At 42.7% G+C, this 25,796-nt stretch overlaps 2 protein-coding genes across 8 annotated transcripts; one reads left to right on the plus strand and one right to left on the minus strand.

Moving 5' to 3' along the window:
• Positions 1 to 685: 685 nt before the first annotated feature.
• On the minus strand, positions 686 to 6,590 carry LOC115367952 (pannexin-1). Of its 2 annotated transcripts, none has more exons than XM_030063902.1 (5): positions 6,131 to 6,590; positions 4,499 to 4,620; positions 3,464 to 3,663; positions 2,118 to 2,622; positions 686 to 2,025 (listed from the first exon to the last, which is right to left on the minus strand). In XM_030063902.1, the coding sequence occupies exons 1-5, from the start codon at positions 6,309 to 6,311 to the stop codon at positions 1,876 to 1,878; spliced, it is 1,158 nt and encodes a 385-aa protein (XP_029919762.1). In that variant the 5' UTR covers positions 6,312 to 6,590; the 3' UTR covers positions 686 to 1,875. The 2 variants fall into 2 exon arrangements, with proteins under 2 accessions (XP_029919762.1, XP_029919755.1); XM_030063895.1 differs by having other exon boundaries at positions 2,118 to 2,625.
• A 709-nt stretch (positions 6,591 to 7,299) lies between these two features.
• marf1 (meiosis regulator and mRNA stability factor 1) lies at positions 7,300 to 25,786 on the plus strand. 6 transcript variants are annotated; one of them, XM_030050044.1, is made up of 27 exons: positions 7,300 to 7,404; positions 8,065 to 8,278; positions 8,792 to 9,661; positions 9,871 to 10,039; positions 10,279 to 10,493; positions 10,713 to 10,830; positions 10,920 to 11,092; positions 11,467 to 11,979; positions 12,645 to 12,799; positions 13,427 to 13,588; positions 13,740 to 13,926; positions 14,159 to 14,337; positions 14,504 to 14,584; positions 14,738 to 14,977; positions 15,253 to 15,372; positions 15,492 to 15,670; positions 15,833 to 16,053; positions 17,428 to 17,570; positions 18,147 to 18,280; positions 18,512 to 18,714; positions 18,967 to 19,194; positions 20,115 to 20,354; positions 20,509 to 20,760; positions 20,959 to 21,019; positions 21,309 to 21,413; positions 21,832 to 22,002; positions 22,600 to 25,786. In XM_030050044.1, exons 2-27 carry the CDS (start codon positions 8,123 to 8,125, stop codon positions 22,809 to 22,811), a joined length of 5,487 nt encoding a protein of 1,828 aa, XP_029905904.1. In that variant the 5' UTR covers positions 7,300 to 7,404; positions 8,065 to 8,122; the 3' UTR covers positions 22,812 to 25,786. The 6 variants fall into 6 exon arrangements, with proteins under 6 accessions (XP_029905904.1, XP_029905929.1, XP_029905937.1 ...); XM_030050069.1 differs by having other exon boundaries at positions 13,430 to 13,588; XM_030050077.1 differs by having other exon boundaries at positions 11,848 to 11,979.
• The last annotated feature ends 10 nt before the right edge of the window (positions 25,787 to 25,796 follow it).

The raw sequence follows: 25,796 nt of genomic DNA on the forward strand, positions 1-25,796 counted from the left end.
AACAACAGTGGTGGATATACCACAACAAAAAATGTCAGTGTCAATAACTTGTCATATGCCCTTGAGCATCAATTACAGCTTGACAACGACATCTCATGCTGTTCACAAGTCGACTTATTGTCTGCTGAGGCATGGCATCCCACTCTTCTTGAAGGGCGGCCCTCAGGACATTGAGGTTCTGGGGTACAGAGCTCCGAGCCTCTATACGGCGACTCAGCTGATCCTATAGGTTTTCTATGGGATTCAGGTCTGAGAAAGTGCAGGCCACTCCATTTGAGGTACCCCAGTCTCCAGCAGCCATTCCCTAATGATACGACCTCGATGAGCTGGAGCATCAAACACCTGATGTGAATTTTGCCGTTAAACTCCTTGTTAGAGAACAGCAACTTGTGCAAAAAGTACTGAAACACTGAACAGTTGGACATGTGCATTCAAAAGTTTACAGAAGGTCACATTAAGTTCACCTGTAAAGGTTATAATGCATTTTAGGTTCATCCTGAAATTTCACCCAAAAGCCGAATATCGCTAACTTTTTGTGAGTAGTGTATATGTGCAGCTGTATGAAATACTGTAGATAGTATTATACCGATGCCTTTACTGTGTCGAGCAGTGAAACGTAGGAATGGATGAGAGGAAGAATAAACAGACAGTCAAATAATAAATGCATGACCCATTTACATCGTAATCAAAAGGAGAATAGTCCATTTATTAGGAATAAACATGCAGCACAGAGAAATTGCAGCATTATTGTAGTGACAAATCCCTCCACAGGTCTGTGGGGTGTCTCATGTTCCCAAGTTTTGCAGAGTTTCACAGAATCAGCTCTAGTTGTCTCGGCAGTAAAGATTCCTGAATTGTGTGTTTGATAAGAGGCATTGTAGGCATTACAGGTGGATAAAAACATACCGTACACCACACAGTTCTTCTGATAACTTCCCTCATTAAATTGTATATTAAATTATATGAATGGTGTATTGTTGATGAAACACCCCATAATGATATTCAGGAGAATGACGATCCTGGAAATCAAGAGTGCCTGAAAAGCTGAAAGGCCTTTAAGTTTATTTTGCATTTGATTCAGGGCTTTTCAATTGATTTTCATTCTATTTTTGCTATTAATCTAAAACTTAAGTGCTATAGGTCTTGGTTTACTTTCATACAACATGCATAACTATAGCCAAATGGTTACAACACATTTACACACACAAACACATGCTTTACAGTCCAACTACTACTGTCTAGACAAAGCTGCTTCAGTGCTTCTTAAAATATATTCAATTATTTCCCTTAATGATTACTTCACACTTAATGACATTTAAGCTCAACTGTCGGAAACGTCTTCAGAGCTTTAATGGATAAAAACTGACACCAACAAGCCTTTTCTCTCATAAGGATAGGTATGGGCAGCTGTGTCGGAAACTAACGTGCAGCTTTGAGCCCTTGGAAAATGTCTTGCACTCTAAATAATGACCAGAAGGCATTTCAGTGATCCTGAGAACAGCAATACAGAAAATAATAAAACTAGACTTTGCTTTCAGGCTAAGAACACAAGTTTTTGGTCAGCAGCAGATCACCTTGGATCTAAGATGATTTCTTTTCCTTGGAGTGGCTCAGTATTGACATATGTAAAAAAAAAAAAAAAAAATTAAATAAAAAAACTCAGACCATGGCCTGTCATTCTTCTTTTCCACCACAGCCAGTCAGTCTTTATTATCAGGTACCAAATATTTTTATGGTTCAATCCTTCACATTATCTGTTAATCGCAGCAGGAGGTTGGCATTTTTAGTGATAGTGCATAGGGTCAGATTCACGTGGACAAAACAGCCTCCATCTGTATGACCGACTCCTCTCCCTTACCTTTCAGCTCTCAGAGATTACTCTTCAGGTTTACTGGTTTCTTTGACATTCTTTTGTGAGCGAGGCTTCATACTGTCCACCACATCGGTCTTCACCTGCCCCAGCGTGCGCAGAAGGCACATGGTGTCAAATCCCTCATCACCAGCCTCTTGCAGCAACTCAAGCACCTAGAGTCAGAGTTGCTGTCAGTTAGAAACGTTGAGCAAATCTGAGCAAATCCATTGTAACCACTGTGCAAAGTGCAATAGCTGCGACTCACCTGCAAGCACTTGAATGATTTGAGTTCGCTCAGGTTCTCCTCCAGGAACAGCAGATAGATGCTGAGGTCGTTGTAGAAAGGCGTGACCAGACCCAAAGCACCAAAGCCTGGCAGCATCTCATAAGGCCGGAGGAAGCCTGAGCTCTGGCGCGCCGGTCCCAGAGCAGCATACACCACCAACGGCACAAGGAGCACATACACCACCAGGTTGATGTAGCTGAGCAGCCTGAAGACGCCCACAGCCACTAGTTTGCACTGCACAGCAGGGGGCACCACGCTGTCATTCTTCAGCAGGCCTGTCTGCATGTCACAGGGGAACTCGTCCGTGAGCGAGGCCAGCTGGATGTAGTAGCCCAGGTAGAGGCAGGCCAGCAGCAGCGTCAGCAGAGTCAGGCCCCGGCACGCTAGGTACTTCACCACCAGGGAGCGAGAGAAGCGCTTGGTCTTCAGATACTGCTCTACCAACGGGTACTTGAAGCAGCCCTCAGTCAGGTCCAGAGCACTGCTGCTGGAGGACAACATGCATTGGCAGTCAATGGGAAATGGGAATTAAACACTCATGTGCTTTTGTACCTGTCAAATTCCACAATGACTGCCTGGTCTCATGACATGAGCTTGTTGTCTTAAAGGAATACTCCAACATTTATCAACATTTATTTATCGCATCATTGCAATAAACGGAGGGATAAATGTGTTCAGTGGTTATAGCTCCAACATCTAACTTCTCCTAGAATGGCTCTTTAAAAAAAAAAAAAAAAACCCAAGACATGTATTTCAAGTACACATGATAGACTGTAAATAAGACCACTTCGGAGTTGCTATAAGGTTTATTTAGTCACTTCGATGGAGCTAGGCTCATGACTCCCATAGACTTCATGTCTTTATGCTAAACTAACATGAAATGGTTCTCATTTGAGCCGAACTGGACGTACAGAGGTGAAAATGGTTTCAAATGTCTTGTTTCCATCTTGGTAAGTCAGAAAAAAAAATGTGTTTTGCCCAAAACACTCGAGTATTCCTTTAAAAAGAAAATAATATACACAATGTATGAAAAGATGAGATGTACATTCTCCAACATGAAAGGAATACAGTACATGGAGGAGAAACAACTAGAAACAGCCAATAGTCCTTCTTCACAGCAGCCATTTTGTTTTGAAATAGCAGGGTAAACACAGGTGTTACTGATGACTTTAATTAAGATCCATGTTATGTCTTCCAGAGCATTTACAGCGAGCCAGCATGGACAACAGCAGGGTCCTGGTTTTCTTACACCGAAAAGGAACAGAGCCTTACCTAATGTTATTTGTAACACCAGTGTTTACCTTCTGCGCTGAGTTCTTCCTTACCATTGAGTGTCTTCAGGTGCCTCCTTGCTATCGAAGGTTGCCAGATTCTTGGCTAGTCTGATGGCCCGGTTATAGAAGCGGTCCAGCTCCTCCATGATGAAGTTGAGGTCAGAGGACAAGTGGGGAGCCGCTGTGAAACGCCAGAACAGGGCCGGGATGTACATGAGGATGGCCAGGAAGAGCAGGATGTATGGAAAGAACTGAGGAGGTCAAAGAAAAGAAGAGAAGGATTGAGACAAGATGAAAACTGGTTCAATAAAAACAAGACCAAAATCAAACTTTGATTTTTGGAAATATGTATAATTTTCTAGATATGTATTTCACTGGCCACTGGATAGACTCAGGTATGTCACTGGTGTCTTCAAATCAAATTTTTCATAATCATGAAAGGAGCATGGGTTCATTGTAAAGCCTGCCTGTCTTGTTGGTTCAAATCTCTAAAAAATATTTAGTATTAAAATAATTTAGATTTTGTGTTTTTTAGCCAAGTTGACATTGGATCTATAAAAAATGACAGTCTGTAACATGTAACTGAATGACGATCAAACTGCAAAAAGGGGATACAAGTGCCAATGCCTCTGAATGCATTCGATTCTGGCATTTAATATAATTAGGTCTTCAAATTTAGATTTTAAGTAAATATAAAATTAAACCTTTTTTTCTTCCCCGGGGTGTTATTTATTTGTCCCTGCTCTGATCAAAGTATTCAATCTATTTAATTATCCCAGTACAATTTAAACAACCACTAAACACGACCAGTACTACCTCACAACGGAGAGTTGTTGTTTTGTTTTTGTGTTTTTGTTGCATCCTATTGTTTAATATTGTTTCTTGTATTGCTTTTAAAGCATTTTTTTCTTTTGCACTATTTAATTGTGTTTTTATACTTACCTTTTTATGCACTGTTTTATATACTTAACTTTTTTTTTTTTTTTTTGGCACTGTTTGCACCATGGATAAGGTCAGAGTGAAATGTGAAACACACACACACACACACACACACACACACACATGTTTGGGGAGGAAAGCCTGTACCTTGTGTAGCCATAGCGGTGAACTCTCAGCTTGTTGTTGTACTGCTGCCCAGCAGAAGGAGTCCACATAGGCGGCCTGTCGCCAGGAGAAGTTAGTGGGAGCAAAACAGCTGATCTGTGTACCTGAGTGAGGAAATTCACAAAATCTGATAAAAACTAATAGGCTTTTTGCTAATTTGGAAAAGAGAAACAAACCACTTGACATGACAATAAGTGTCTGTTCAAATGACCTACTTTGTTGGTGGCCTTTTTTTCTGCTCGCATTGTCAATAATTATGTCCTCTCCTACTCCATTGTGGGGTGTACAATGGGAATACAAATCTAGCATGCATAACTCAGCCTTTAAAGATTAATACAGTACTACTGAGGACACATTGTTAACATAGAATACAATGATAGTCAGGAAAATTGCAGGCTCGGGCTTTAACCCAGTTGAGTATATACTCCTCACTACTGCATTTTCATACATTTTTGTTTCCTCCTTCATTATGTTATGTGTTAGACTGGGAAATAAGTCATATAAATGCTTGACTTGTCGTAAAATATTTTTCTCAGTCGTCCATCATTAATTTATTAATTCATCAGTTCTTGCTGTGGCGCTAAAGTTTAAACTCTTACACTGAAATACACTGAAAGTAACAAATATGAGGAATATCATCCTGTTATTAGGCTGCAGCCCCTTTATATTAAAGCTCAGAAATCCTTTTCTTACTTATCTACTTGTCTTTATCTACATCTACTCCATTGTGACTGATGTAGTTTAGTTTAAATATAGGAAATTAATGAGGGATGCTGGCTTTTACCTGGATTCACCTCATTACATTACTTCATGAAGAGTTAGCGTCCCAATTTATTTGTGCATTCAGTGTATATTAGCGGCAATTGAGCCATTTTTTTTTTTTTTTTTTTAATAAAGATTGCAACTATATAATGCAGTAATCCTGTGAGTATTTGGGGGCATTAACCTGTCAACACTAGGCTTAATGGGCAGATAATGGTAACAACAGACTATGGCATGGCCTAAGAGGATTACATGGATTTGGTGCATTGATCAGGGAACTGAATTTTCTGTTTCCAAAGAGGAAGATATTTTTCGTGGCAGCATAACTTAAAAAAAAGGCAGATCCAGCTTCCAGCAAGGGGAGCTACTTTTTCTTTCTGTCTTTCTGTCTTTTCAGCAGCCTATCCCAGTGTTTCTGTTATGTGGCAGGCCGTCCACCTGTAAGTGCCTCACTGGGTCAAGTTCTCAGCAGCATGCCCGCCTCTGTTTGGGTGCTCAATCTAAAGTGCCAGTGAAATAGGAGAAGGGTGGGGTCCCAGCACATGCACACCTCTTTTTCACCTATATTCACACTTCTTTCTCAGGTCATGTGGAGTGTAACTCACCTACCTGCATTGTTATCATATCACTGCCACTACAATTACATCAGTGTGTGTTTTTAAGTCAAACACACGTATGTCATGCTGGCTTCCCAAGGACGGACAAAGAAAAGCGCGCTGGGTCTTGAATGAATGGGTCGATGCCAAATTCTGCAATTTAATCAATGCATTTATTTTAACAGCGTGATAAAAATTAAGCCTTGGCTCGCCAGATACATTTTCATACATTTGAAGATGCTTAAATTCAACTCACCGACTGACACCTCTTGAGCAAACGCAAGGGAGATGAGAAACAAAGGCAGACTGACCGCTAAAAATGTGACTATTTTGTCTACGGCCAGTTCCAGACGCACTCCTTTGTATTTGGACTCAGTCGGATCCTTCAATAAAAAGTCAGAGAAAACGTATTCGGTGGCTACGTGGGCAATCGCCATTGCAATCGGGAACAAAAAGCCGGTATTGGATCATAGATTATCCAATGCCAATGCGGCTCTCCACGGCCAAATCAAACTGTCTCTGAGGTTCAAGTGATCAGAGGCTCTCCGCGGTGGAGGCGAGTAATTAAATGGTTATGTAAGCGCCCAGGAGGTGTTGTTTGTCCACTTCAAGCGGTGACCAGCCGGCTGGGACTGATGGTTGAGCCCCTTGTCCCGTTGCAGCACCCAGACATGAGGCAACAGGAGGGGAGCGGGTCCCTCTTCACGCCGCTAGAGGGCGCTACACCGTGTTTGTGTGTTGTGCACCTGTCAAGCATTAATTACCGGCCTCGTCTGCAGGATTTGACGTGGTGGTGGAGGGTGTGGTCTGGTGTGGTGGTGGTGGGGCAGTGATAATATTGAGTATAGGCCAGAGCTGTGCAAACACTGGGTATGAAATTAAGATCGTCAGAATAGCCAACAACAACAACAACAACAAAAATCCATCATATCATTTGCTATTACATTAAGGCTGCAGTCTGAATTTATTTCATATGGATTTTGAAATTTGAATAACTAATAAAATTTAAAATTACAAGTGCTGTTTAGGGAGCAGCCCTAGAGATGTTGGGAAAATTGCGTTTTTGCCCCATCTGAAAATCTTATGTTTCCATTAGCTACCCAATTAGTATATCAGCAAAATGTAACTTAAGTGCAGTTGTGAAATGTCTCTGTTTATTTCACAACGAACCCTGCAAGAATTTATTAGGCTATTAGTTTGTTTCTCTTACACTCTATAAAGTATCACGGTTCAGTGACACAGGAATTGAAATATAAACTGTAGTTGGAGCGATAGTATTTGTTCTTATTATTTTTGTAATATCAGCCAAAATTCAGCTGTTAAATGCTACAACAACACCGTGCTCATTTCAGTCCAATCAGTCCGAGAGTCAAAACACAGTGGATGGCAGGAGTGCAATGTGTTATCATTTGCGACAGCTGCGTGTCGTTTCTGGCAGATGTAGGTTACAAAAAGGTGCTGGTTTCTAGGGAGACAGAAAGGGGAAAACAGTCGTCTGGGGGGAAGATGTGAAAGAGGAGAGCTTGTCAGGTGCGCTGTTGGTAAAACAATTTTACAGCTGTTCTTAGCCGCTACCACTATCAGCTGCTGTTAGTTTCACCGTAATGACAGTGGCAATTGGGCTTCAAGTCTGAGTGCCGAAGCTAAGGCTCCGTTAAACAAGCTAACGAGTGTTAGCTAATGTTAGCTTAACAAAGGCTAACGTATGCAGTTAGCGTCATCGTCGTCAGCTCCTGGTTAGCAGTGAAGTCGGTTGGCTAGTTAGACAAGTTAATATGTTCTTTCTACGTGAGCAGCGACCGCTATCATAGCAAGCCCGAAAACAAAAAGAAAATTGTAACTGACGGCTTTTATCAGCACGGTTCCCTCAGGTTGGTTAGCTTGAGAAACAGGAAGGCTTGTGTTTGCTAACGTTAGGTAATTAAACGTAACCTGCTCCCCCGGCTGATGAGGGCGGTCGTCACAATATTCTGATGTAACATCATTGCAAAACCCGGCGGCTTTTGTGTTGTCATAGATCTTCTCAGAGCGGCAGGTTATGTCGTAGACTGTCCTGTTACCTGGGCAGGCTACCTCTAGGAAATTACAGTCTGTTACAGTAGACTGCACGGCAGAGGAGAGGTGATGTATGTGGGCGTGAGTTGGCTAACTAGGGCAAACAGATGTTTAACTTTTGTTTCCTATTCGCAGTAGGAAAGCATGAGAGAGAAGAGAGATGAAAGTATGATGAGAGATCTCTCTGGGATGTATGATGGAAGGACTGGGAAAGGAGAGATCCATTTGCAGTTCTAAACACTTTACATGGCTCAGTCACCCCAACGCAGAGGCCTCAACTTTGCTCTGGAAATTCAAAGACTGCTTCACCACCTATGAGAAAACTACCCCTCCACACACAGACAAACAAGTAGGTACCTTTTGGTATGCAGTCCACACATCTGTGCACACAGGGGAAAAGCATAATGATCCAATCTCATTTTCATCCTCTGAATTAGAATTGTGTACATGTGTATCATGTTCATTAACTACTCCTTATCTATCTATCTATCTATGTCTGTAGCATATTGTATGCAGTGGAGTATGATCACTTGGACAACCTGTGGTCTACTTTATTCCTTTAGAAAAGACAATTGTGATATACTTTGAAACATTGCAGATGGTGTGTATGTTTGCGCACAGTACAACATTGTACATTTTATTATTAGTTGATAAGTCACAACCTTTTTTTTTTAGTCACACAGTTTAATTTTTCTGTTTAATGTCCCATCAGCTCTTTATTAGGTTCCCAGACTAACCAACTAAGTGTTGTCACTCAGCTGTTTAATCTGTACAAAGTCCCCTGAACTGACATAACTTTGTTACTGAATATACAGTAAGTACAATGCATGCTGGTGATTTAATTTTTTCTTCTTTTTTTCAGAACGATTACATGGACAGCAGAAAGGCTGTGCTGGATTTGAAAGATGTCCCCCCTCCTCCACACCATACCTCCTCCCAGTCATCCCAGCTCTTCCCTCTGGCCCCTCTCCCTTTGCCCCCTCCCTGCTTGCCTCCTCCTCAGCTTCCACAAGACTGCCACCAACAGCAACCATCACAACAGCAACAAGAGGGGGCTAGCCCCAAAGTAAGCATTTGCACTCATTGTGATTATTACAGCACAGAGGGATATGGGGTATTAAGTGGCGGAGGTGGTATCAGCAGTAATAATGGCATTAGTAGTGTTGTCTCGCTTTATATGACTCCAGGCACTCTGGAGGCCCCCAGCAGTGGTAGTAGCACCAGGCCTGGGGCTTGTTCTATAGCTTCATCCCCTCATTCATGCCAACACAACCATAGCTGTGGAAACAGAGGTGAAGCCCCTGACACTCTGCACAATATTGGAGGTTACAAACCGCAGCTGTCATCTTCTGTGTCCACCTCCCAGCCCAAGTCATCTCACTCCTACCTCCCCTGCTGTACAGGGCTTCTCCAAACCTACCCCATTGTCCCTCTTCCATGCAGTCAGCCCAGCCTATTCCCTTCCTCAGCCCCTCTGGCTTCCTCTGTACCCTCTGTCTCCTCTCTTCCTACCCCCATGCATGGCTCTTGCCTGGCCTCTTCTGGCTGCTACCCCTGCGGTGTGGACTGCAGCCCCACAGCCAGGGGAACCCAGAGACCCACAGCACATGGTGACCACCCAACCACCACCACCACCACCACAGCACACTTCTACTCTAATCCTATGCACCTAAATGTAGAACGCACAGTTTGTCTGAAGGGGGCACACTACTGCCAGGAGTGCTTGTTGAAGGTTGGTGGAATTCTCTTCTGTCACTGTGGCTCCCTTTTTGTAATTGTATGCCATGCAGGGCCCTCTAGGTGACTTTTTAAACTGAATGTAAGCTGAGGCTGGTTGTCTGTGTTTTTACAAAATGCAGTTTTGTTGCTTGTTGGCATATGTTCATGACAGTTTTATTTTTGTATTCTCTGACAATTTTATCACTCTGCACCTACTTACAGCCAATGAATGGTCTGGTGTCTGAGTCAGACAAGGTGTGGGCCAGTGTTCCCCTCCCCCCTCCCCAGACTGCCCCAATTCCCATTCCCATGTGTAATGGCTGTGGCACCTCCTCTGATGCCATGCTGCTAATGCCAACGACTGGCCTGGGCAAGACTGGCCAGAAGTATGGTCAGTAGACTTAGTAATACAACAATGAATTTATGCATGCGTATCTTTGGCTGTCAGATTTAATATTTCAAGTTAGAGCTAGATTCAAGATCAGGCCCTGTGGTGTTGAGAAAATTTGATGTGCAGTCATGTTTGCCTTAAAAATAGTTGGAACAGCCTTTGTTAACTTTTAAAATGCTGAAAACATGGTCAATGTGCCTGAAAATGATTGCTTGATAACTGTTGTCATGTTCCACCAGGTTCTCCAGAGAGTAGCGCTCCAGATAACATCCCTCCAGTGGGTGTGTTCTGGGACATTGAGAACTGCAGTGTACCCAGTGGGCGCTCAGCTGTTGCTGTGGTCCAGCGTATCCGCAGCCGATTCTTCCAGGGACACCGTGAGGCAGAATTCATTTGTGTCTGTGATATCAGCAAAGAGAGTAAGGCTGTCATCCAAGAGCTCAATAACTGCCAGGTATCAGCAATGCAAATAACACATTACTTAGCCCATTTTATCTTTTATTCACTCAAGAAAAAAATAACCCTCACTGTTTAAAGTTTTACAAGTAAGTAGGCTACAGCAATTTCTTAAAGCAAGACTGGACAGTCTGTACATTTCTGCAAAAAAAAAAAAAAAAAAAATTGATACCAAACAAGAAATGAGTTTTATGTAAGCTTAATTTCACTTCAACAGGTGACTGTTGCACATATCAACGCCACTGCCAAGAACGCTGCAGATGATAAGCTTCGCCAGAGCCTACGGCGTTTTGCTGAGACCCATACTGCACCTGCTACTGTTGTACTTGTGTCTTGTGAGTGAAGTTTAGATTTACAGTAATGAACTATAGCCTTACTGCCACAAAGCATTGTAGAAAAATGATTTTGTTTTCATCTTTTCCAGCGGATGTGAACTTCGCAAGTGAGTTGAGTGACCTGCGTCATCGCCATGGTTTCCAGGTAATCCTGGTTCATGGCAGCCATACATCCCCTGCCCTACTACAGCACGCACATCGCCATGTGGCCTTCCAGGAGATCACCGCTGATCTTCCACCACGTATGCCCATGAAAGCACAGGTAGGATGTACAAATAAGTCATTAGGACTTATACAACACTTGATACATTGATCGATCTTTTGAGTGTTAAATAGGGGTAAGTAGTTGTCAGTGGAGATAACCATGGAGTGTCTCATCTGAAATTTGACTCATCATGAGGGCAGAGACTGAGGCAGTTGGAGAGTCAGTGTGAGCACCTTGCTTATCTTCACAATTGGTTATTTATCCCTGCAGGGATAATTTTATTTCTTCCTAATCTGCACCACCCCCACAACAGCCCTCCAAATTATTTTTGAGGTTAAGGGGGTCTACTATGTTCATTTTTTTCAATTCTATATAATGAAAGAACCCAAACCCAGACAGGCGCGCTGTCTCTTCCTCCTCCCTTCCCTCAGCCTAGTTTCAACCTCCTCTATGTGCACAACCTTCCTGTCAACTGTGACAAGAGCCTCCGGAACGCCGTGAAGCTCAGGCTCCGCCGCCTGTCTGACAACTGTGGTGGCAAGGTGCTGGGTGTGTCCCAGGGCACAGGAGTCCTCCGCTTCAGCAGCCTGGAGGCAGCTGAGCGCGCACGCAAGCGCATGGAAAATGAGGATGTGTTTGGCCACCGCATCAGCCTCTCCTTCTCCCCGCGGCCCAAAGATGATACAAGTCCTGAGCCTCAGCCCCATCCCATGCTCGAGTCCCAGACTCTACCCGAGTCCTGTCTGACCCAGGATACTTTGTTCACCCCTCCCCCACCATTGTCATCCTTCTCTTTTCTACCCCTGGAGAAGCCCAGGTCCCCCAGGAGGCCACGGCGAACAACACGCCCATGCCAGACCCCTGGCCCTGTGCCTGAAAGGCCCTACAGCCCCAGGAGGGGTTGCAGTGGGCCTCCCGGTGGTGCCCCAGCCAAGCCCCATCAGGTCAGCAGACTTGACAGTGCCTGCTTCCCCTAACTCCCACTGCCCACTAATCTTGCCTGAGCTACTGTGTAAATCACAGTAGCATCTGCTTCTGCTTTTTTATCGCCAGTGTGCTTCTTATTGCTGTGCTAACAGCTTGTAGCTGCTTGCTGAGCTTCATTTGTCTGCCTGTCCCTTGCCTGTGCTAGCATGTTGCCCATGTAACTCTTGTTGTTCCGCATCTTCCTTGCTTCATTCATGTGAGTGCATCAGTCTGCCTTTTTCTCTTGTGCTGTCTTTGCATTTTGGTGTTTGGCTTTGCCTTGCCCAGGATATCAGTGATGATGGTTTACACAGCTTCATGTGAATTGTCAAATTCCTTGTTTTGTTCCATGTCTCAACTCAGTTGACTCTCTGCTGCATGACTCCATTTATAACCTTGGCTCATTTGTCCTCTGCTTGCTTAATTCTAACCAATTAGAACTGAGGTGATGTCTACAGAATAATCGCATGCCGAACAAAGGAAAATTGTTCATCATTTTATACCATCACAGAGCTTTCCTTCCTCCCCAACTCCTGCAGTTTATCCCTACCATTTTCTTCCACCACTACAACGCACACACACACACACACTTTTGTCCATGCTGTATTAATATCGTTTTTCTGCCTGCGTCTGTCTGGTCCAGGAGCTGGGTGGTGTAGAGGCTAAGCCCAAGATGACTTTCCACCACCTGGACAAAGGGCGCACTGCCTCCTCTTCCCCTCACAGCAACGGTGAGACACCAGCCCTGGAGCAGCTGCCCAAGCCTGGCCTCATTGGAGAGTCCATGTACAGGAGAAGGTACACTGGGGGGAAATAAGGCATATCATAAAATTTCTAAGTGAAATCAGAGACAAAGAGGAATCTGGCTCCATCATTGAGCACCCATTTAATATGTTGTGCAACTGCCAGACGTTTTATTTGTCATACCTCTCTTAAGGTCTGGTTTAAAACTGAATTGTTGTAGCATGGAAACATTTGTTTGCGTTGCTGCACCTAAAAATAGTCTTGGTACAGCTTTCAGGAATAATTTCAGAGGAAGTATAACTGCCCTTCACCTGCTGTTTTTTGCCATTTACACACAAACTTGTTTTTATTTACCGCAAAACTGCTTTAATTGGCTAAAGCTAGACCATCATGAAAATGAAAGCGAAGGTTGTGCTCAAACTGTGTGTTTCTGACAGTTTTTAAGATATGTAAAACTGTCAATGGTCAGATAAGAGGTGAATAAACAAAATTATCTTAGGGTGCACAGCTACAAAGGAAATGGGTCGATTTACAACACAGGAGCACAGGAGCTGTGCACCTAAATTATATTGCTGGTACTTCAGTTTTGGAGGTGGGCAAGTCCAGTGCTCAAAGTAACTTGGAGCCCCGCACAATGAAGGTATTAGAAATATGTCCATCTGTGTTGTCTTGTCCACATAGAAGAGAGTGCTCCAGTCCTCGCAGTGCAACAGAGTCGCCGCTTGAGCGAGGGGACAGGAGCTCTGGAGAGTTCCATGTTAGCACACCCTCAGCCTTCAGCAAGTTGAACCTGCACAGGAGCTTCAGTCCCTTGGTCCTCTCCCAGGGGTCCTGGTCCTCTAGGTGACATACTATCCTTTTGTTTTTCTTATGGTTAATACTACCTGTAATGTCTCAATCACATCATAATATAATAATGCAGGGAGTGTGTGTTTATAATTTTGACAAGCCACTTGTCTAATCACCTATTTCCTGTTTCTCCACCCTCAAAAAGGAGTGGATCCCCTTGTTTGTCCAGCCGCTCCTCACCTCTCCTGGCTGCCCCTCGTAGCCCTGGTCCTGAAGGGCCTGCTGAACCTTTCTCAGAAGGGGCAGAGGTCCAGGTGGCCAACCTGGATTACAGAATGTCCCGCAAGGATCTGCAGCAGACACTACATGACACCTTCTCTCGATATGGCAGGGTAGGTACTACATCAGTGAGATTATTATAGTGACTGATGTGTTGGTCATATATATCTGTATTTCTTTGTAGTTTGGCTCACATCTATCGAAAAGAAGGTTTAAAGGTTTTTTTTTTTCCCTTTATGTAATATTGGGTGAGATCGCCAGTACTGTTAGCCACTATAAGCTGCCTTTTAACAAAACTCGGTAGCTTTATTTCTGTACAAACATAATGTGACATGTTTTGTCCAGGTGAAAGGTGTGGAGCTTAGCCCCCACACTGACTACCAGCTGAAGGCAACAATCCAGATGTCATCCCTACAGCAGGCCATTGGTGCTGTGAGTGGCCTGCACCGTTACAAGATAGGAGGCAAACGCATTCATGTGTCTCTCATCACTGGGGGTAGCAGCAAATCCCTCGGCATGCTCAGGTATAGTCCCCTGTATGTTAACTGGTACTTTGGATGTTTGGTATAAATGCTGCTTGCTTTCATTTACCTCACATTAGAAGTTAATGAGTGGGATGTTCAATCATGTGAAATATATTTTTTTCTGGTTTGGATTCATATCACCTATTTCTGCTTTGTTATCATACAGTTCAGAGATTATCTGCATTCTTCAGGATGCACCTGCAAATTGCCTTCCCCTTTTCAAATTCACTGAGATCTATGAGAAAAAGTAAGTAACTACTGTTCATCATGGCTTTCAGAGTTGAACCACTCTTCTTCTACCTCTTTTGTAACTTTAATATAATGTTAATATCGTGGTAAAATGTGTATAAGGTCTCATGACATGTACTTCCAACACATCTACTCTCTTTCTCTTTTCCAGATATTCCCGCAAGCTCATTGTTGGGGATCTGTACAGGCTGCCAGAGGTGGTGGCAGTGCGGGAACAAGGAGGCTCCAGGCTCGTGTGCCTTCTGCCCAGCAGCCAAATCCGCCAGAGTCCCTTGGGCTCTTCCCAGTCCCAGGAGGGCTCCTCCTCAACCAGTGGCAGCCCTGTGGTATTTGAGGAGCTTGAGTATCATGAACCAGTGTGCCGACAACACTTCACACAGCAAGACTTCAGGTACTTAATATTTGGGATGCTGAATTTACATGCACAAGTTATTCAAATGCAACTCATTATGTCATGATGACATGATGTTAAAAAATAAATGGACTGCACGTGTTGAGGGAATATTTCTCATTTACTTTCCCATGCTTAAATTTTCCCAGGGGTTTTAAGATTTGACTAAGAGTGTGTGGCCAGTAGTTGTCTGGTCATAAGTCCTCCTCTCTGAGCTTTAGCCATTTGAAACCCCTGCTTCTATCACTTATTGTGCGGCTTATCTGTGTTTGTAGTGAGGCTGACTTTGACCCAGACTCCTATAAAATCCCATTCGTGGTGATGTCTCTGAGCACCTTGGCCTCTCAAGTCCACAGTCTATTGCAGTCACATGAGGGCACCCTTCCACTGCTCAGGTGAAGATTGACTCTTGAATTCATGTATAGTCTGAAAACTGCTGTTTAAATTTCAAGCTACATGGAATGGTGCTTATTTTGATAGATGCTAGAAACTTAATGTAGTAGTTTTCTCTCAGTTTTCCAGACTGCTATGCAGCAAAGTTCAGTCCTCTCAGCTTGGGGGATGAGACAGTGGAGGGTGGTGTTCCCCTGGAGCACCTCATCACCTGTATTCCCAGCATCACCATTGTCACTGCCCAGAATGGTTTCAAAGTCATCAAGTGGGTCAACAACAAACCACCAGCACCCAACTCTGGTAGGAACACTCACAGCTCTCAGTGGGGCCTTTGAGATTTTCATTAACTATTTGAACTCAAATGCATTTTCTTTTTGCAGTTGCCATAAGAAAGTCTTTACCACACAGATATCCCATTGAGGACAAATGAAAAACATTTGTTTCCCTTTCTGTGTTCCTCAGAGCCATGGATGCAGCGTTGCAAAAGCCCAGTGGGCAACCCTCAGCTCATCCAGTTTAGCCGGGAGATTATTGACCTGTTGAAGAGCCGGCCATCCTGCATGATGCCTATCAGCAAGTTCATTCCCTCCTACCACCATCACTTTGCCAAGCAGTGCCGTGTCTCTGACTATGGTTACTCCAAGCTGTTGGAGCTGCTGGAGGCTGTGCCACATGTCCTGCAGGTACACAAATCAAAGATTGCGCACCAAGTGGCTTTATGGAGCTAAATCGCTGCCAAAACCTAACAAACAAACAAAACATGTTTTACAAATGTCCGATGATTCACCAACAAACATAGTGTGGTTTGTAAATATAAAACGTACCAAATACATATATGTTGCGGATCACATGAGGTGATTTTGCCCTAGGGATCCTGATATTAAGGTTGTGTTCATTATTAAATTGTTTATTTGTAATACTTGAGGATATCATCCAGTGGCAGTTGGTAGTGGCTGTTCCCTGCTCTGCTCAACCTCCTGGCGCGGTGATCTAGACTCATTTAAATTGACTCATAGCGCCACCTGCTGTTGTGGAGGGCAAATTACATAGGATATTTGTAAGAAAATATCCTCTGGAGCATGATGTATTAGAAACAGGCTATGTATTTGTTTTGATAGTTGCATTCTGTATTTGCAAAGCAAAATCCATTAGTTTAATAGTGTTTTGTACTTGCAAATCACACTAAGTTTGTTAGTGAATCATAGGGCATTTGTAAAACATGTTATGTTTATTTGTCAGGTTTTGGCAGCAGTGTAGCTCCATATGGCTTTTATGAGTCATAAATCATTCAAAATGGGCATGATATTACATTCAGCATTATCTAGAAATTTTTCCACAGAATGACAGCAAGAATTGAAAATATTTGAAAGAATATGTTACCCCGTTTTTGGGTTATTTCTTTTTTTTAAGCATTTTAATTCTACTTAATTCTCCACCTTATTTTAGTTTTTACTCACAAACTATGTTAATCTGCTGCTGACCTTGCTTTTCCCTTAAGTTATCTTTCCTTCTCTCTCACACACACACACACACACCCACACACCTACCTACACCTCTGGTCTCATTACACACACCGGCTTGCCTCGCCCCACCTCTTTCTGTTTCTCTCTGCCTGTATGCATCTGCTCTGTTGACTTTCTCCATCAGCATTGTGCTTTTTAAAGTCATCCAAAAAACACAACCCGCATCTTGTTTTTTTTCACCCACGATTTCCTTTTCATAACAGCAGGTGAGAAGCATGTGGAGGGAGCTTGTTCTGATGTATCAAAACTATGGAAACCAATGTGCTACAAAATGCTCATTTGTTCTCTTTGTGCGACAGTCACAATTCACTTGGCTTCTACAAAATGGAAGGGGAAGGGGCCGCTCATGTTTCATTTGCACCAGCAAAATTAGTTGTGTGGGTCCATGAGAGTTTCAGAAATGGACACCAAAGTATTTTGTTTTTGTCGCATGGCTGCACAAATGTTTTAAAGCAAGTCCTTCTCATAGCTAAAACCTGCTGCTGAAGGGCAGGATATGTATATAATGTTGTTGTATGATATTTTTCTCAACAGATTCTAGGCATGGGAACCAAGCGCCTGTTGACCCTGACCCATCGTGCCCAGGTGAAGCGCTTCACCCAGGATTTACTCAAACTGCTCAAATTTCAAGCCAGCAAGCAAGTGGCCATCAAGGACTTCATGCAGGCATACCACTGGTCAGTCAACTGCAAATATCTGTTTTTCATTTGGTACATTTTTGTCCAAAGTACCTTACTGTGTCATGTGTGTCTTTTTAGCATTCTTGGTGTTAAGGACAACTGTAATTTTTTTAGTTAAATGCCAAGGATTGTGTCACTCTTTGGTTTCACTGCTTGAGCTGTGTATAGCAGATTTAAGTTCTGTGGATGTGCAGTACTTTGTGATAGCTCTGAAACTAACAAGTATTTTCATTACTGATTATTATTATTTTTTAATCCAAAATACTGACAGATGGTCATCACTATTCACCACAGGCTAATTTATGTTTTAAAAATGCTTGGCTGGTCTCCTCAGACAATTTTTTCATTCATTTTATGAAATGAAACAGAAAAGTAAAATTTAGCATATGTTAAGCTGTAACCAGGAAATATTAGGTGTTTTACTTGATAATCAGTCAACCGTTTATTTACTTAATTAATTAAAACTTAATCAACTTAACTTAATTAAAATTAACTTAATTAAAATTATCATCAGTCATTTTTATGTTGATTAATCAACTAATCTTGTCAGCTGTATTCTGTACCCTTTAACAGGTGCTTCTCCAGAGACTGGCGGGTCATCGACTATGGCATATGTGACCTGATGGACCTGCTGGCAGAGATCCCCGACACCACAATCACCATAACTCAGCAGGACATGGACACAGTCATATCTGTCCCAAAGCGAGGTCAGAGGAACACTTAGCCCTCCAACAGTACAACAACAGTAGGGTACTTCAGAAAAGGAAATGGATAGTCTATTTGCTCTTAAGCAGTGAATAATGGGATTCCCTGATCACTGAAGCATACCTCAGTAAGCTATTGGAAGTTAGTTTGGGGAAACTTGAATACAACAGGAAGTTGAAGCTGGTAAATCAGATTTGTGCAGCCGCTTATCACTTCTTTGCATCTACGCACAGAGCGCACAGTGGAGGAAATGGAGCGCACCAAGCAGTTTGGGAAGGAGGTGGTGGACCTGTTACGTCACCAACCTCACTGCCGAATGCCCTTCAGCAAGTTCATCCCCACCTACCACCACCACTTTGGTCGTCAGTGCAAGCTCACTTACTACGGTTTCACCAAACTCATGGAGCTCTTTGAGGCCATCCCTGAAGTACTAATGGTAAGATGGACAGATAGTGTGTACATAAGGGCCTGTGGTCCCACACCCAACCGATAGGAGGTTTAGTTCCTAACATATTAGTATTAACTGAGATGTAACATAATATAATATTAACAGTGGGGGGAAAGAAAGGCATGCTAAGACCATAGTACCAAAGTGTATTTCTTGTGTGTAATATCACACTCATATGTTGAAGTGGTTGCATCCATTCTTCTCTTTCAATGAACATCTAACACCCACCTCCTTTTCCAGGTGCTGGAGTGTGGTGAGGAGAAGATGCTAACTCTGACAGAGGTGGAGCGTGTGAAGGCTCTGGCTGCACAGCTGGTCAAGCTGCTCCGGGCCCAGAAGAACTCCAGTTTGCCTGTCAGCCACCTGCTCACCGAGTACAGCAAGACCTACGGCTATGGTCTGCGCCTGCAGGACTATGACGCCAGCTCACTGCCTGCTCTGCTGGCCAAACTCTGCCATGTGGTCAAGGTAAGGAACACTTGCTTGGGTATAAATGCACCAGGATTAGTTCTACTAGTCTATTAGAGGTGTAGAACTTGAAAGAGCTACAGGAAAGTGCATGTGATTTTTTTTTTTTTTTTTTTTTTTTTGTCCCCATATGAAACAGATGATATCTCTTGTCATGTCTTGTTATTCACTGAGGTTTGAAAACCTCTTACTAAAAATAAACACTGCTTATTGAAGACGATGTCTTCATCAAAAGAACAGGTTAGAGATTTTTCATTCATGAATAATTACTTAATGTCCACAAGAGGCCTTCTGAAGTATAGCATATTAGTTGAGATTTGTTTCATCTAAGGCTGGAAACTATATTAAGCAACAATCCACACAGACACAGTCAGTCAGTCAGACAGTGAGGCATTTTTTTGGATTGCACTAGTATGACTAAGGGAGGTCTGGTGACTGGTTGTCTCATTTGGCCAGTTTTTGTTGTACAAAAACTGTACTGGTCATGCAGACACACACACACATGGTTTTATTCATACTTCAATTAAGGGTCCAGATTGGACATTTTAGATTTGTTTCCAGTGAAATATTACTGGGTTTATATAGTGACTTTGTTGTGGTACACATTACTGATACTGCTGTAGAACAACATTTAGTTACATTGAAATTATAAATAAATTCTAATCCTGTTCTAAATCTGTTCTTAAATAAGCAAACAAGGGAAAAGAGATCCTCACAGTCTAATGCACATGCAACCCTCCATAAATGTTTTGACAGTACTCAACACAGTGTCTATGGACCCCCTCTAGGTGACTTTGCATCTTTGGTGTTCATTGTTGTGCAGTTTTTCCACACTGTCTTGTGCACTGAGTAGTGTTCTCCAAATCTCATGTTTTTAATGCCCATCAATAAATGAGTAATTATTTTGTTTCATTTCCAAGGTGGTGGATGGTTTGGAGGGTCGTGAAGTGCAGCTTATCAACAGGAAGTCTCTGCGCTCACTGACCTGCCAGCTACTGGTCCTGCTCATGTCCCAGGAAGAGGATCAAACAGCAAAGGGACTGAAGGTGAGCGAGCTGAGCCAGCACTACCAGGCCATCCACAGAGCCCAGCTCAACCCCTGTGAATATGGTTTCCTGTCCCTGAGTGAACTACTTAAGAGCCTGCCTTACCTTGTGGAGGTGAGTGGAGGAACTTGTCTTTTTCCTGTTTACCACTCACTTTATTGAAACTTTTTAAATGTTTTTACTTCATTCATATTTTCTTTCTCCCCCTTCATTGTTCTCTCTCGGCCCCACCACATTTTTCTTAACTATGTTTTCTTTTCCTCTGCAGTTGTACCATGAGAATGTTGTTGAAGACAGTGAATCTGGCAACGGTGCCAGTGGTCAAGGTGAGGAGTGGGTGAGGCTGACCAGGCTTTACCAGTTTGCTCGTAAAGTGCGCGCCCTGCTCCACACCTATCATTACAACCAGATCTTCCTTACTGAGTTCCCTGTGGCATACAACAAGTTTACAGGCAGCAATCTTCAGCCACGTTCTTATGGCTACACCAGCACTGATGAGCTGCTCAGTGCCATTCCACAGGTAGGAGATCACTAAGTTACTGTAATCATGGATTATGCTAGCTCGTATTTAGTTACAGAAGTTCAGGTACACTGTTGATGGTGTTCTGATATTCCTCAGTCTAATTGTCTTAAGTGTAGTGTTTGGACTCAACAATTTGCACCAACATTCATGTCATTGCCACATGAACTCTGATGATTTCTGGTGCATCTTCATCAGGTGGTCTGGATCAAAGGACACGGTCACAAGAGGATTATTGTTTTGAAGAACGATATGAAAGGTAAAGATGTTAAACATCATGCTGCTAGAATTTTTTTTCTTAATTTACAAAAAGATAAGCTTAATGTAAGCTGCAATCCCTAACATCCTCACAGACTGTAAATAACTAAAGTCACATTATCACAGATGTGATAACAAGTCTGATCATGTGCTTGCTTCTTGAAAATATTGGACTTTTAAATATGATCTGGTGTTTAAATATGATCTGGTGTTTCTCTACTACATTTGATGTGTGTGTGTGTGTGTGTGTGTGTGTGTGTGTGTGTGTGTGTGTGTGTGTCCACATGTAGCAAGGGCAAGCTCTGCAGCCTCTGACAGCCCACAGTCAGAGGAAAACAAGGAGAGCCCGAGAGACAGCCCCTGTAGCAACGCAAACTCTGGAACTCACAGTCCAGGTAACACAAGAATGCAAAACGTCTAAGTTTATAACCACAGTCATCTTCATCCAGACAGCTCAAGATTTGCTTTAAATGCAGAAGTGGGGTGATAAAAGAGAAAATAAGAAAAGATGCAGATTTGACCAAGTGAGACGGGGAAATAAACACCAAGGGGCTTAAAAAAAACCTCTTGTCCCCGTAGAGACACAAAAATAACCAGCAAAGAGACGACTGAACTGGAAAATCAAAACTGATACATTTGAACCTTTAAATATATTTTCCCAACAAAACGAAAATTGAGCCTTCTCTTGAACTATTTACTCACTTATACGTACACTACTATAAGGCATTTTGAATAAAAACAGCCTACAAATACCTTATGTTAGCTTAATTTGTTCGTCATTGTCATGCTTCGAGTCGTCCTCCTCCCTCCCAGATGGTGATGTAGCAGTGGAGTCAGAGCTGCTGTGTCTGACCTCTCAAGTTGACCTGCTGTGTGGTCCTGTGCCATCCTGTCTGCCCTCGCCCCAACTCCACCCTGACCCCGTGCTCCTGCAGCAGGCTGACCTCATTCGCTTTGAGGAGAGGACTCCACCATCGTCCACAGGTCAGTTGCAATGTCCTGTTGTAAAGTTTGCTTTCTGCTGTGGCACATACAGCAGATTGACATTACAAAGGTTCAAAATACATCTTTTTGGTCCAGTTTTTCCTGTAGAGGGTCTCCTAAAAAGTTCAAGACATTTGGTGTGGTACTGGAAACCAAATCAGTTGATAGCTTTAAAGTGTCGGTAGTGTAGTGCTAATTTTAGGACTGTCACTTTTTATTTTGGACATTCTAAATTACTTTGATCTTGGTGTAACCAAAATTAAACGACAACCAAATTATATTGGATCATTTCTTTCATACCTCCCTCTGTGCTGACACACTGTGTTATACCCTTGTATAATTAGATTCCCAATGAGATTTGGCACAATAGGACAGGATAATTGGCTAATGAGTATGATTGCTCCGTGTTTCAAGACTGCAACAGCCTTGGATTTGTTTTTGAGTATTAAATAAAGTTCTCTAAAATGGCTTTGCTGAAACCATATTTTTGAGAGAAAAAAAGCTTTAGCCTCAGAGAGACCTAGGCTTTTGTTCGCCCCCCCCTTCCTGTTTTTCCCTTGAGTGTAAGCTCATCTTGGGCTCCTGTTATGTTTTCAGAGAGTGATAACCTTGAGGTGGCAGCCGTAGCGGTGGGTGACAGCACATCCGATCCTCCTGAAAGCAAAGATGCCAGTAGGGTGGATGAGCAGCCTCCGGTACCTCCACAGCCGCCCAACATGAACAGCTCCTCCGTGGACAGCCCCAGCAGACGGGCACCGCGCAGCAAAATCAAGCTAGCTGCTAACTTCTCATTCACAACAGGTCCCTGACAGCCCTCTCATTCACGCATAGTCATACAATCTCACACACATAAATGGTAGTTCACACACAACTCGAAATAGCAGAGTTGACCGGCTACACTTCAAATGAAATGGCCCCTGGAGAGCATTGATATCGTCCCCTCTACTTTAAAACAGGCTGTTGCTTTCTTCTGTTCCCTTCTCACTATCGCTCACCATCTTGTTCTCTTTCTTTGCTCTTTTCACCATCAGTGTGGTCTCGCCATGTAGCTCACCAAGCTGTGATTTTCCTCTTGCAGATTTTCTGCAAGTCTTTTATTTGCCAAATTCATCTACCCTCTGATTCTATATTTGGGGAAGTTTGATTGTATACATACAAAAATATGCACTTAACATGTACCACTTTCAATTCAGAGCCATACTGAGTCATACTGCACTTATTGTTTTACAGTGGACAATGAATGCGGAACCTTAAAATGATGAGTTAGTTGGCACTGTATGCAGAATGCTAACATTGGGAGAAATGCTAGAGATGAAAAACAAAGCCCCCCTCTAAAATCCCTAATATTTTGCTACCCATACTCCCATGCTCCCAAATTATAGTATTTAAGATTAACAGAAAAAAGTCTGTAGAAAATTTTTAGGTTCACATGTGCCATTATATTAGAGAAACCGTCATATTTACTTACTGTTCTGCTGTATCTCCAAAAAAGACAGACCATTTAATTTATTATGACTTCAACTCATTTTAGATTTTTAGGGTTGTCACTTTTCTAGCAGCCACAGAGATGGCATTTACGTGTATTAATATGAACAGCTGGCCATTTCATTATTTCAGTCTTTTCTTAGGCAATGACTAACATAATGTTTTTGCTCTTTAGATTTGTAAGAGGTAGTTTCTCTTTGAGGTATGATCTTGTCTTTTGTCTCGGACGTAAAGTTGCCTAAAGCCAGTGTTTTTCTTCCTTTCTCCGAATGCAGGTTGGTAGTCTGGAGAGGAGTTGGGCCTAAATGAATGGGGTATTAGGTGGCAATGTGATGATGGGACTGAAGAGATAAACATTTGAACTGGCAGTCAGTGGTCCTCAAACGCTGCTAGCTTGGATATAAGGGTTTTTGGTAGGTGATGCAGCCAGCACTGCTCTTTAACATGTCAGAGGAATTTTGATTCCTGCAGAATTTTGACTTTCTGGTAAAAAGTTTAGGCTTGTCTTTCCATGGCTACTCATAAAAGCCTGAAAAGGAAAGGGTGGTCCAAAAAAGCTAGGGCCAAGTATGTGCTTAGATGGCAGTAACAAAGATATGATTTCATTGTGCATCTGCCAGCGAGCAGCCAACTTGTGTTCTTTTAGCTGTAATTGTCTGTTTGCGGTTTACACACGAGTAGGTGGTGTGAAATATGCATGGCGTGCATAAATGACTTTATGCATGGTGTAAACCCAGGAGGAGCAGAAAAGAACAGATGATGGCAAGACATTTTTTACAGTCAGTAGTTTGATTTCCACCACATTTTAGGGATCTTACAGTTGACATCACCCCTGCAGCTGCCACACAGATGCTCAAGGTTGTTTGGGTTAACCTTGTTGCTAGGAGGCACTGCATCTGCGGTGGTGTCCACACTGCCTAAGTTGACGAGTTCGAGGGGAGCATTGAGCACTCCTGAGTTTTGATTTTTAACGGCAAGGTGAAAGAGTTGGCATTTTTAGGGAGAGGTGACTGGATGGTGAGGTGGTAGGCTCTTTGTGGACCAGCACAGGGGCTGCATGGTGCCCCCTGTACTGAAGGTGATGTACACAGAGAGGACCCTCTGCGGCTCTCTGGAATCTGCCTGGCTTTTACAATGGCTTGTATTGGCCACAGTGCTGAAGGAATAGCTATCAGGTACCTTTACCACTCCTCACATCTCAGTCTTGAAGAGTTTTACTTACTGATGTGTGTTCATTTTCTGTCTTCCTCCGTCTCAAATGTTAATGAGAGTGCTGGCTGTGCATTTGCCACCAAATAAAACGTCTGCTGCCCACTGAGGCCAGCATGACCCAGGCACTACTGAGGCAAAGGGTTCGTGTTCAGAGAAAATGTTCGTAGAATGGGTAAGGGCCCATTTCATCAACTTTTGCCCAATTTCAGCATTTTCCTGTTTAAAAATGTTACGAGTTTTCTTGTCATCAGACTTGACTTTAACTTTATGTTTAAAGCCTTTATAGATATGAAATCTCACCTGCCCAGTTTCAGTGTTGGATTACATTGACCACTTGTTAAATTGCCCTAAATGCAAATCGAACTGTTTTTAATTTGGGCTGTTAACAAATGACTAAATATGGCTTATAGGTCTCTCTCTCATAATATTTTAATGACTGTCTTGAAATCTCTTTCATCAAGCAACGAGCAGTCAGAATTGGTAATGATCCAAAGTGACTTAAATGCCTTCAGGAAATGTATAGGTTCAACTTTGTTTGGCAGTAAAAAATGAATTAGTTTTTGTATTTGAGTGAAGCCTAGCTCTACCCCAAAGTGCTGCAGTGACAACTAACTCAGAGGATTGAAAAAGAACTTCTCTGTTTAGCTTTCCCTCTTCAGTTTGGTTACATCACTGAGAATCTATTGTACTGGTCAAAATATGCACTTTTGCATAGTTTTGGTTCATGAAAGATGTGAATTGGTTTGTTAGGGAGGCAGGATGATTTTTTTCTTTCTTTGCCTCTGAGGTTTAAGGATATTTCTTCGTTGGATTCAGCTGTCTCATTCTGTCATGCCTATGTCATGTTTACATTACACATCAGCTGTTCTAGAATCCTATGTGTTCTACTGTTCTAGAATCCATTTTATAGAACTTTGTTCATTCATAATTCTGCCCTGTGATGTCTTTATTTCCACTCGGTTCTCTCTCTGATGTGCCCTCCCGTCAGTTTCTCGATTCCTCTGCCTCACTGTACCAGAAGTTGCTCAAACAGTCTAACAATGTTGAAGGGACCAATTTGATTTGTTAATAAATTTCACAAGCATCATCTTCCTGGT

Source organism: Myripristis murdjan, chromosome 1, assembly GCF_902150065.1.
Source record: "Myripristis murdjan chromosome 1, fMyrMur1.1, whole genome shotgun sequence".
NCBI lineage: Eukaryota > Metazoa > Chordata > Actinopteri > Holocentriformes > Holocentridae > Myripristis > Myripristis murdjan.